General features: G+C 44.1%; 1 protein-coding gene across 1 annotated transcript in view; it reads left to right on the top strand.

The window, feature by feature from the left end:
• The window catches only part of cacna2d3a (calcium channel, voltage-dependent, alpha 2/delta subunit 3a), a 238,163-nt gene that overhangs the window by 19,618 nt on the left and 205,066 nt on the right, over positions 1-13,479 (top strand). Inside the window, exon 4 of the mRNA XM_039011568.1 lies at positions 33-317. Within this exon, the coding sequence (XP_038867496.1) occupies positions 33-317 (285 nt within the window). The remainder of the gene's footprint in view (positions 1-32; positions 318-13,479) is intronic.

Here is a 13,479-nt window from a genome sequence, read left to right on the forward strand (position 1 = left end):
TACAGGCTGAGGGCTGCTCTGTTCCCCTACAGGCAGAGAGCTGCTCTGTTCACCTACAGGCTGAGAGCTGCTCTGTTCCCCTACAGGCAGAGAGCTGCTCTGTTCCCCTTCAGGCAGAGAGCTGCTCTGTTCCCCTACTGGCTGAGAGCTGCTCTGTTCCCCTACTGGCTGAGGGCTGCTCTGTTCCCCTTCAGGTTAAGGGCTGCTCTGTTCCCCTACAGGCAGAGAGCTGCTCTGTTCACCTACAGGCTGAGAGCTGCTCTGTTCACCTACAGGCTGAGAGCTGCTCTGTTCCCCTACTGGCTGAGGGCTGCTCTGTTCCCCTACTGGCTGAGTCGCTCTGCAGATAAAAGTTGTCATCTTGGAATCTCATCATTAATTAAATTAAGGGAGGTATTTCAGGAGCCAGGTGAGTTGGAAGACTGGGAAGGAGGAATTATTTATGGAAAGGTTGGGTCTTCTCGTGTACTATGGAATGGTCCTGTCATTGTCAATTTGGATCATAGGCATCCCAGACACACAAAGGCTGTGTTTACACAGGAAGCCCAATTCTGGTCTTTTGACCAATCAGATCAGATCTTTTGCCAAAAATTGGGCAAAATATCAGAATTGGGCTGCCACGTAAACTAAGCCTGAGATGCCTGCTCCCAGCACCTACTAGGAAGAAAACACAGATCAGCAAAGAAACCTCAAAGAATGTGACTTAAACTTGTCCCACATGTTCTACCACACACTGACACACACACTAAACATACAGATGATCACACACACACACTTACGCAAATAACCGTACCCATGCCCACCCACCCAAATAAAGAACCGTACCCCTGCCCACCTACACAAATAAATAACCGTACCCCCGCCCACCCTCACAAATAAATAACCTTACCCCTGCCCACCCTCACAAATAAATAACTGTACCCCTGCCCACCCTCACAAATAAATAACCGTACCCCTGCCCACCCTCACAAATAAATAACTGTACCCCTGCCCACCCTAACAAATAAATAACCGTACCCCTGCCCACCCTCACAAATAAATAACCGTACCCCTGCCCACCTACACAAATAAATAACCTTACCCCTGCCCACAATCACAAATAAATAACCGTACCCCTGCCCACCTACACAAATAAATAACCGTACCCCTGCCCACCTACACAAATAAATAACCGTACCCCTGCCCACCCTCACAAATAAACATAGTCCTAATCACCACTCAATAACGTCCCTATAATGTAATCAGTGATGACCTTGGCACTAAGGAGGTGGTGTAGACCATGCAGCTGGTTGCCCTGTGGTCAGACCGGGGAAGGTTGTAGGGAGGATTAAGGTGAGAACATCATGGTTGCAATGTGGTCCCTTATATTGGTCATGATATAGCTTGATCATGTGACTACCTGACTGTGGTTATAATACTGTTTGGCCGTGGTGCAGTCATAGCAACAACACATGGTAGTGGTGCAGTCATAGCAACAACACATGGTAGTGGTGCAGTGATAGCAACAACACATGGTAGTGGTGCAGTCATAGCAACAACACATGGTAGTGGTGCAGTCATAGCAACAACACATGGTAGTGGTGCAGTCATAGCAACAACACATGGTAGTGGTGCAGTCATAGCAACAACACATGGTAGTGGTGCAGTCATAGCAACAACACATGGTAGTGGTGCAGTCATAGCAACAACACATGGTAGTGGTGCAGTCATAGCAACAACACATGGTAGTGGTGCAGTGATAGCAACAACACATGGTAGTGGTGCAGTCATAGCAACAACACATGGTAGTGGTGCAGTGATAGCAACAACACATGGTAGTGGTGCAGTCATAGCAACAACACATGGTAGTGGTGCAGTCATAGAAACAACACATGGTAGTGGTGCAGTCATAGCAACAACACATGGTAGTGGTGCAGTCATAGCAACAACACATGGTAGTGGTGCAGTCATAGAAACAACACATGGTAGTGGTGCAGTCATAGCAACAACACATGGTAGTGGTGCAGTCATAGAAACAACACATGGTAGTGGTGCAGTCATAGCAACAACACATGGTAGTGGTGCAGTGATAGCAACAACACATGGTAGTGGTGCAGTATTGGTCAGGTCATGTCATGTGAGTTTGGCCACTCAGGGGTAATATTTTAGTTTGGCAAGTCATCACATAGGATATGTTGCAGATTCAGATGAAGGAAAGGAAGCCACTTTAAACTATTGCTATGCCTCCAGAGTATCCCTGTCCTGTCCCAGCTCTACCTAGACTACAGCTATGTCACGGTAACTCTCCATTAAGGGAAATGTCACAGACTGATTCAGAAGGTCTTTGTAGGAAGATGTCAGGTTCACTGCAATTACAGCCTGGCCAGACACTGAGGAGAGGAGCACTCGCTGTCTCCATCTGCTGAAAGAAACTGTTCATGAGAGAGGAGAGAGAAAGAGAGAGAGAGAGCGAGAGGGAGAGAGAGAGAGAGAGAGAAGAGGGGCGGGAACAGAGAGGGGAAGGTAGAGAGAGATAGCAAGTGAGAGAAGAGCGAGAGAGAAGAGAAGACAGAGAAGGAGGACGACAAGAAGAGAGAGAGAGAGAGACAAGGGAGGGAAACTAGGATATGCTAATCCCTTTGATGGTGGTATTTCCCTTCTGACGTGATCCATGGTTAATTCTACTCCTCCTTCAGAGTGGGGGCCTGTGACAGGTCTTGACAGCACTACTAACCCCCTCTATTCCCCCTCCCTCCCCCTTCCCTTCATCTCTCTCCTTTCTCCTTCTCTATCTCTCCATTCTCCACCCCTGGTCTACCACCGTCTTCTCCAACTCACTCTCATCCTCACCCTCTCTCATCTCCTTTATCCATCTCTATCTCTCCATTCTCCACCCCTGGTCTACCACCGTCTTCTCCAACTCACTCTCATCCTCACCCTCTCTCATCTCCTTTCTCCATCTCTATCTCTCCATTCTCCACCCCTAGTCTACCACCATCTTCTCCAACTCACTCTCATCCTCACCCTCTCTCATCTCCTTTCTCCATCTCTATCTCTCCATTCTCCACCCCTAGTCTACCACCATCTTCTCCAACTCACTCTCATTCTCACCCTCTCTCATCTTCCTTTATTCTATATCCACCTCTCTATGTCGCTTTCTTCCCCACATCTCACTCTATCCATCCCACCTTCCTCTATCCATTATCTTGAACACCTGTTCTCTCAGCCATCTCTCACCATTCTCTATCACTATCTTCTCCTCTTATTCCTCCTCTCTATTCTCTTCTTGGTCAGTATGTTTCAGAGTACATACAGTACAGTACACTGAGGTTGAGGGAAAAGTAGGTGGCATGGATTAGCTCCAAATACCTCCTATATGTTTCATTACAGTTCTTCATGGCCTAATGTAAGGCCACGGTGAACTTGGCCATCAGGTAATCTGATCCTAGATCTGCTGTCAGCAGCTTAACAACTAGCACAGGTTTAGATCACTCCAGATTATTATTATCTAACCCAGGGACCTTCTTCATCCATGTAGAGGGAAGATACAGGAGGCGGTGCACATGTTGACCTTTGGAACAGAGACCATTGAAAGAGAAAACACGCCTGAGGGATGACATTAAACCTTTCAGAGAAAGTGTAGCTTCCCTTTGGCTCTATCCACCCCTTATAACTATGGCATCTGTCAAGAGGACTGTAATTTTATAGCACGGGACGTAGTGCACTTGAGCTGGAACCTCAGGGTCACTGTTTCAAGACCCAATATAGTTGCTCTATACTCCAACAGCAACAAGGAGCTGAACACCACTACAAACTACACTGAGTGTATAAAACATTAAGAACACCTTCCAAATATTGAGTTGCCCCCAGAACAGCCTCAATTCGTCAGGGCATGGACTCTACAAGATGTCAGCATTGAAGGTCCCCAAGAACACAGAGGCCTCCATCATTCTTAAATGGAAGAAATTTGGAACCACCAACACTCTTCCTAGAGCTGGCCGGCTGGCCAAACTGAGCAATTGGGGGAGAAGGGCCTTGGTCAGGGAGGTGACCAATAACCCGATGGTCACTCTGACAGAGCTCCTCTGTGGAGATAGGAGAACCTTCCAGAAGAACAACCATCTCTGCAGCACTCCACCAATCAGGCCTTAATGGTAAAGGTGCCAGAAAGAAGCCACTCCTCAGTAAAAAGCAAATGAGTTTGGAGTTTGCCAAAAGGCACCTTAAGGACTCTCAGACCATGAGAAACAAGATTCTCTGGTCTGATGAAACCAAGATTGAACTCTTTGGCCTGAATGGCAAGTGTTACGTCTGGAGGAAATCTAGCACCATCCCTACGGTGAAGCATGGTGGTGGCAGCAGCATGCTGTCGGGATGTTTTTCAGCGGCAGGACTGGGAGACTAATCAGGATTGAGGGAAAGATGAACGGAGCAAAGTACAGAGAGATCCTTGATGAAAACCTTCTCCAAAGCACTCAGGACTTCAGACTGGGGCGAAGGTTCACCTTCCAACAGGATATCGGTCCTAAGCACACAGCCAAGACAATGCAGAATTGGCTTCGGGGCAAGTCTCTGAATGTCCTTGAGTGGCCCAGCCAGAGCCCGGACTTGAACTCGATCGAACATCTCTGGAGAGACCTGAAAATAGCTGTGCAACAATGCTCCCCCCATCCAATCTGACAGAGCTTGAGAGGATCTGCAGAGAAGAATGGGAGAAACTCCCCAAATACAGGTGTGCCAAGCTTGTAGTGTAATACCCAAGAAGTCTTGAGTCTGTAATCGCTGCCAAAGGTGCTTCAACAAAGTATTGAGTAAAGGGTCTGAATACTTACAGTACAAGTCAAAAGCTTGTATGGAGTTTTTGTATGTCAATGTCGAATTTGGTCAACCAAAAAATTGAATTGTTAATTGGTCCGTGAGGCTTATTTGATCAAATTGAATTGTCGTAATGGCTAGGTTGTCACGAATGCAATAATATAAGTGGACGCACAAGGCATTTTGGCAACTTTGAAAAAACCCTGTTATATCGGATTTGTTGTTCACTCACGTATCAGCCCTTTCATTGGATGGAATGGTCCCACGTGATATCGCCTACACCCGCCTACCTTCCATGTTTGAGGACATGTATTTCCATTGTTAGAGCGGTCACTCGACTATCTTGTCAATATAATAGATCATCTTTGATACAGTTCTTAATGTGCTCAAGATTTACACCTTGGAATTATGATAGGCGCCTACGGTAACTACATTTGCCTGCATTGCATTCTTTATGTTTTATCTTTGCTGCTAATAAATGGGCAAAATACCCAACCAACATTTGCAATCCCACCTATGCTAGAGTGCTATCAGGAACTTTTGACTAGGTTAGCGACTACACACTGGCCTGTACTGCAGAGTAATGGCACAAAAAATACTCAGTTGAGATTTACCAGAAAAACAAGAAATTCACCCTTAGTTAAAAAACAACTGCTAGTGGTTTCTTTTATTTATTTATTTTATATCCAGGAAGGAGGTAAATCGCTGTCTGAAATGCACTTTCGTGTGTGACTGCGTTACCTGGGGGAGATGGGAATTGCTGCTCTGACTTGGTTGACTTGACAATCCATTCTCCACGCCGCACGCCCTCTCTGCCGCGAGATAAGAACAGAGACAGAGAGAGCGATATACTTGTTTTTCTTTGTTTTAATAACTTCAAAGTCTTAACACTGGGGCTCATGTGAAATATTTCACACTGTACAGACGTCAATTCAAAGTATTTTCCATGTTGGTTCAAGGTAATTTCATTGAAATGACGTGGAAATAACGTTGATTCAAAAAGTGTGTTTGATGGCTAGAGGTTTTATACTGAATAGAAATATAACGCAGCTTGTAAAGTGTTGGTCCCATGTTTCATGAGCTGAAATAAAAGATCCCAGAAATGTTCCTTATGCACAAAAAGCTTATTTCTCTCAAATGTTGTGCGCAAATGTGTTTACATCCCTGTTAGTGAGCATTTCTGGTATGGGCAGGCATAAGCTACGGACAATGAACACAAATGCATTTGAATGCACAGAGCTACCGTGACGAGATCCTGAGGCCCATTGTTGTGCCATTCATCCGCCGCCATCACTTCATGTTTCAGCATGATAATGCACAGCTACATGTCTCAAGGATCTGTACACAATTTCAGGAGGCTGAAAATGTCCCAGTTCTTCCAAGGCCAGTATACCCACCAGACATGTCACCCATTGAGCATGTTAGTAATGCTCTGGATCAACGTGTACGACAGAGTGTTCCATTTCCAGCCAATATCCAGCAATTTCACTTAGCCATTGTTGAGGAGTGGAACAACATTCCACAGGCCACTATCAACAGCTTGATCAACTCTATACGAAAGAGATGTGTCGCGTTGCATGAGGCAAATGGTGGTCACACCAGATACTGACTGGTTTTCTGATCCACACCATTACTTTTTTTAAAGGTATCTATGGCCAACAAATGCATATCTGTATTCCCAGTAATCTGAAATCCATAGATTAGGGCCTAATTCATTTTATTTATATTGCTTTGGTTTCCTTATATGACCTGTAAGTCAGTCAAATCATTGGAATTGTTGCATGTTGCGTTTATATTTGTGTTCAGTGTATTAAGTAGCCTGTTGGCACTTGGCGTATTAATTCATCTGAAAATTGACATAGCATATGCTACCATGTGCATTGGTAGTGTGCAAGTCCAATAACAATGTTTTAGAGATGCTAAATCAGATCAGGCCTATGCATATCATATTCATTAGGACTCATGATTTCAAATTATTCTGTGATTGGAGCATTTGTATCAATTATTATAGGCCTATATTGAATTTGTAGACTAACATTAGGGTCAGTAAAGATGTAGTTGTTATGAGAACATAAGGTCTGGAAAAATGGCTCAGAGATGCCTAGGGATGCTTTTCCACCCAAGATATATTTCCGGTGTTCGTTACCTCTGATCCTATTCCCTATGCATTGCTTTTCTGAGGAATTCCAACACAAGCAGAACATTAATAATTGCTCTACGCATCCGCTCTTATTGATTTTCTCCAGCTGTGTATTTCCTCCTCTGTACACACCCAGCATGCCCACATTAGCAGGAGCAGTGTCTGCCCGCCTCATGGGCCTATACAGTACACTGTAGAGAAGTTATCGGTCCAATGACCAGAGCTACTGTAACAGGCTGGTCTCATAGACTAGACGTGACATAGTAAACGTAAATCCGGGTCACTGAAATTATACTGAACAAAAAATATAAAGCAACATGTTCCCATGTTTCATGAGATGAAATAAAAGATCCCAGAAATATTTGAAATGCACAAAAAATGTATTTCTCACATCCGTATTTCTCACCTGCGGGATCGTCTGAGACCAGTCACCTGGACAGCTGATGAAACTGTGGGTTTGCACAACTAAATCATTTTCTTCACAAACAGTGAGAAACTATCTCAGGGATGCTCATCTGCGTGCTCGTCATCTTCACTCTAGTTTGGTATTTTAACTGACTTCAGTGGGGAAATGCTCACCTTCAATGGCCACTGGCACGCTGGAGAAGTGTGCTCTTCACGGATGAATCCCGGTTTCAACTGTACGTTGTGAACAGAGCTCCCCATGGTGGCGGTGGGGTTATGGTATGGACAGGCATTTCCAGCAACTTCGCACAGCCATTGAAGAGGAGTTTAACAACATTCCACAGGCCACAATCAACAGCCTGATCACCTCTATGTGAAGGAGATGTGTCGTGCTGCATGATGCAAATGGTGGTCACACCAGATACGGACTAGTTTTCTGATCCATGCCCCTACCTTTTTTTAAGGTATCTGTGACCAACAGACGTGAAATCCATTGATTAGTGCTGTCGTGTCTTTGACTATGCCAGATTAATTGCTATGACATGCTATTCTATAAAATAATTTCTCCGTAATTAATATTACCTGATTGAACTAATCAGGTAAATGTAATTAACTAGAGAGGGACACCACGAAATAATATTTATAGAGCTGTTATCTTCCGAATAAACTCTTAAAGATTTAGTAATATTTTACATCCTTAGCAGTCACATTAATCGTCATTTTATTCAGTCTCATCTGAAAGTGGTAAATCCTTGGTTATCTGCAAGAATCCTAGCTAACAAGTTGAATCAGCAATACAAAATTGGGTTTAATTATTTATTTACTAAATACCTAACTAATCACACAGAATCACACATAAACAATTAAATCATAACTTGATCACAAATTGCCGTCATAAAGGCAAACGTCCCTAGCGGGCGGAACAGATATGACAGCTTGTTACACAAAGGGAAGGGGCGGGATTTTAGTGAAAGAGCGGGAGACTGGAACATAGGCGAGCTGTGCTATCGTAAATACAGTATCTTATGCATTCTAAATTACCGCCCATTTGAAAAAGGAAAATGCAATAAATATTTACTCTGAGCTGCGCTTCAGTAGGTTGGTGGTAGATGGAAGACCGTATCGCCAACCTGAGTCCTCTGTCCTTTGAAGAATGTCTCTGGTGGTCACTGGATATGTTGGAGTAACGTCGTGTGTAGTAGACGGGATACTCTGACTGTCCTTCCTAACCTGCGTTTGTAGCAGCTGTTGCTAACTCAACGGCTAGGAGGTATTACTTCTGTAGTGAATACGAGTTCAAAGTTCCATACCATTTGCAACCAAAGTCCATGCTGATGTTGGCTTAGTTCTGTAGTTATTATCTGAACCATTCTGACATCGGATCGTCATCCTAAATGTATCCGGAACAGGAAGTTATATTTTTGTCAATGGCTTTTATAGTGGAGGGAGAGGGGTGTGTCTGAAAAGTTTGTAACCCATGTCTCTTCACAGGGGCGGGCCCCTAGTTGAGCAGAAGCCAAGCTTATGAAAACCCAAATCTCTCATTTGGAAGCTAAAATTACATTTAATCTCTTTCACAAATAATTTCATATTCAAACATTTGAATTAAACAACAATTCCATGTGAATCCGATACCTCTGACGTTTAGACTTTCCACAGTAGAGTTTATGTCATTCTATCATTGATGAGAATGTGTCAGAGGGCAACCGAACTGACATAATATACCTTAAGTACCACCGCATATGTTCAGTTGGTCGGATTACCAGAATATAGTTCATTTCCCCCCCAACTTCTGATGTTCTCAGAATCTCTATGTTAACCAATGGGTTTTCTTATGTCACATCAGTTATAGTAGGGAGAGAGAAAAAGGGGGAAAGAGGTATTTATGACTGTCATAAACCTACCCCCAACCCAACGTCATGACAGTGCCTAATGAATTTATTCAAATTGACTGATTTCCTTACTGTAACTCAGTAAAATCTTTGAAATTGTTGCATGCTACGTTTATATTTTTGTTAATTGTAGTATGATATGATGAGTTTGATTTGGTTACATAAGATAGAACGTTACTTAAGGCAAAAAGGAAAAAAGTGTGGTTGGTCGAGGTGGATGGGTACGTTTATAACGCAAATGTTTAGCAACCCAAAGGTGGCGTGTTCAAATTTCATCGCAGACATCTTCAGTATTTTAGCTAATTAGCAACTTTGCAACTACTTACAAATGTTTTGCTGTTATGCAACTAATTAGCATGTTAGTAACATATCATACTTTTGCAAATTCGTAACATGTTGTACGTTTTGAAAATTCATAACATATTGTATGTTATTGCAATTTGTAACATATCATACAAATTGTAATTTGTAACATATCATGCGCAATGGATGATGAACATCCACAAATTAACACATATGAAACATAACATATCAGACTAAATTGATTGTATTGGATTTATATACAGAATAATACGAAATGCTCTGAGACCACATTGACTGTAACTGTGCAGAAGGCTATATGGCAAGAGGCTGGTGACGAGAGGACACTCGGACTGATGAGAGGACACTCAGAGTATAGACTCTATATGTTTACTGCATAATCAACAGAGCTCAAATAGGCCTCGGAGTAAGCCCACTGGATCTCTATGGATCTCAACATTTTCTCTCAGCCTCATGGCATAATGTGTAAAATAGCATGAGATTAGCTATGAAACAGCACAATCTTCTCTCTGCCCGATGGCAGTAAGTGTAGAATTGCAGGAAGTTAGCTTTTAAAAGGCTTTCTCAGATCTTGCAGGGTACCGTGAAACTGCAGTACGCCACTGAGTGAGCCCAGTCCTTCAGGTTTGAGATGTGATGGCTGCCAGGCAGCAAATTGAGCCTCTGGATTTGAGAACCATGTGGTGATGTTTCCTCTGGCTGTGTGCGAAACTTGATCTGTCAGCGGTTCCGGTTCGCACGCGCTGTGCCCTCTCCCTTTCACTCCTGTACGGCATGAGAGAGACTACAGTAGCCTGTATTTGACACAAATCTGCGCTTCCAAATTGACATATTTCCAGCAACGTGCATTTAATCGTCCAGTTTCTAGACCGGAAAGAACCTGACAGACTCTCTCTCTTGTCAGTAAAGCTCTGACTCTCTCTCTCTCTGACTCTCTCTCTCTCTGTCTCTCTCTCTCTCTTGCTCTCTCTCTTGCTCTCTCTCTTGCTCTCTCTCTTGCTCTCTCTCTCTCTCTCTCTCTCTCTCTCTCTCTCTCTCTCTCTCTCTCTCTCTCTCTCTCTCTCTCTCTCTCTCTCTCTCTCTCTCTCTCTCTCTCTCTCTCTCTCCCTCTCCCTCCCTCCTGGCTTTCTTCAGCACTACTAATTCCTGCCTCAGTGAACCTGGCCCACAGAGCTGACTTGATCTGACATGAAAGCTGAAGAGGAGCTATTATAGCCCTGTATAATCGAGAACACTCAGAGAGAGAGAGAGAGAGAGAGAGAGAGAGCGAGAGAGAGAGTGAGAGGAGAGAGAGGTCAGAGAGAGAAGTGCACTACATGACAAAAAGTATGTGGACACCTGCTCATCTAACATCTCATTCCAAAATCATGGGCATTAATATGGAGTTGGTCCCCGCATTGCTGCTATAACAACCTCCACTCTTCTGGGAAGGCTTTCCACTAGATGTTGGAACATTTCTGCGGGGACTTGCTTCCATTCAGCCACAAGAGCATTAGTGAGGTCGGGCACTGATCTTGGGAAATTAGGCCTGGCTCACAGTCGGCATTTCAATTCATCCCTAAGGTGTTCGATGGGGTTGAGGTCAGGGCTCTGTGCAGACCAGTTAAGTTCTTCCACACTGATCTCGACAAACAATTTCTGTTTGGACCTCGCTTTGTGCATGGGGGCATTGTCATGCTGAAACAGGAAAGGTCCTTCCCCAAACTGTTGCCACAAAGTTGGAAGCACAGAATCATCTAGAATGTCATTGTATGCTGTAGCGTTAAGATTTCCCTTCACTAGAACTAAAGGGCCCGAACCATGAAAAACAGCCCCAGACCATTATTCCTCCTCCACCAAATTGTACATTTGGCACTATGCATTAGGGCAGGTAGCGTTCTTCTGGCATCCGCCAAACCCAGATTGGTCCGTCAGACTGCCAGATGGTGAAGCGTGATTCATCACTCAAGAGAACGCGTGTCCACTGCTCTAGAGTCCAATGGCGTATTGTAATATTTAAAAAATTGTATAACTGCCTTAATTTTTTGCCGAACCCCAGGAAGAGTAGCTGCTGCCTTGGAAGCAGCAAATGGGGATCCATAATAAATACAAATACAAATGGCAGTGAGCTTTACACCACTCTACCCGACGCTTGCTATTGCGCATGGTGATCTTATGGCTCGGCCATGGAAACCCATTTCATGATGTTCCCGACAGCTCTTGTGTTGCCGACACCTCCAGAGGCAGTTTGAAACTTGGTAGTGAGTGTTGCAACCGAGGACAGACGATTTTTACACGCAAAACGCTGGTCCCGCTCTGTGAGCTTGTGTGGCTTACCATTTTGTGGCTGAGCCGTTGTTGCTCCTATAAGTTTCCACTTCACAATAACAGCAGTTACAGTTGAAGGCGCAGCTATAGCAGGGTAGACATTTGATGAAATTACTTGTTGGAAAGGTGGCATCCTATGACAGTGCCAGGTTGAAAGTCACTGAGCTCTTCAGTAAGGCCATTCTGCTGCCAATGTTTGTCTATGGAGATTGAATGGCTGTGTGCTCGATTTTATACACCTGTCAGCAACGGGTGTGGCTGAAATAGCGGAATCCACTCATTTGAAGGGGTGTCCACATGCTTTTGTATATATAGTATATGTTGTCATTCGGAACCACAGCAATAACAACATTCCCCTCAGTATCCTCGAAGAAACAGCATCCTCCTCAGTATCCTCGAAGAGAAGAGCCTCGGCACATCATTCAATAGGCGTGCTCCTCCCGCATCATTTTATGGTCCCCTTCAGTCTCTTCCCTCTCCGTAATCTTCTATTATTTCTCTCTACTCCTCACTCCACTCTCTGGCTGCGGGAGGGCAGCTCGCGGTTGCAGTAGGTCACCGAGGCGGTTTAACAGACTTTGCTTACAGCGGGAGTCGACTCGAGCTCAATCGCGCAGCAGAGCCGTTACTGCCGGTTCAATCGGCAGGAGAGAAATCGCTGCGCTCAGGACATCACACAGCAGCAAAACCAGAATAGACCGACTCCGACAAAAACCTTGTCGCGCAGCATCCGCGTTGTCACATCGGAGAGAATGGACACACTGAATTAAAACATTTAACATGATTTATTAAAACATTGATTGGACCAGTAATTTGGGTTATTTAAAGATTTTTGCTACTTGGCTCTCCGGGAGACGTAGCGCACAGAAACGCACACAGAGACGTAGCTGAAAGCCCCAACTCCTAGTGGGCACTGAGGGAGGAGTGTGAAGATGCCGGGGGATCTGAACTCGATGTGTTCTCGTGTGTGGAGTGTGTGTCTGCTCCTAGTGTGGATATGTCTTGGCACGAGGGTCGTCGGTGTGGTCGGGTCGCACCAAGGGAGCATCCCTCTCTCCGTGTGAGTATCCTACTGAAATAAATGTCAAACTGTCACAAAGCTATCATTAACGGTCACTTTCACAATACAAATAGCAGCCTATAAAATACTTTTTTATTTTTAATTGATCAAATTCTATTGTTATTATGTGTAATAATGGGGGAATATCTTTCATAGCTGTGTATTTCAAACCTCAGCAACAAAGTTTATTTGGTAGGCTTAGGTTAGGCTACTGACTGAGGCACTTCGCGGGGGTCGGTCTGGTACAGATAGTGATTCAGATGATATGCGACTCCAGCGGAAGTCGCACTCTGCACTCAATATATATATATCTTTTTAGTTTCCAATATGTCAATATGTAATAAATTCAATTGTATTATACAGTGACAAGCTATTCATTAATTTAAACGTTTTTTAGAACCTAAAAATACAGTTTTTGTTAGTGATACCACCTGCTTTTCTAATTCTTACAAAAATTAGACTACATACAGTAGCCTACATGATATTTTCTTATGTGGCCTGATGCTTAAATTCCATTGATGCTGTCAAGTGTGCAATAAGCCTATCTAACCAAAGCCACG

This window comes from Salvelinus namaycush, chromosome 16, assembly GCF_016432855.1.
Source record: "Salvelinus namaycush isolate Seneca chromosome 16, SaNama_1.0, whole genome shotgun sequence".
Classification (NCBI taxonomy): Eukaryota; Metazoa; Chordata; class Actinopteri; order Salmoniformes; family Salmonidae; genus Salvelinus; species Salvelinus namaycush.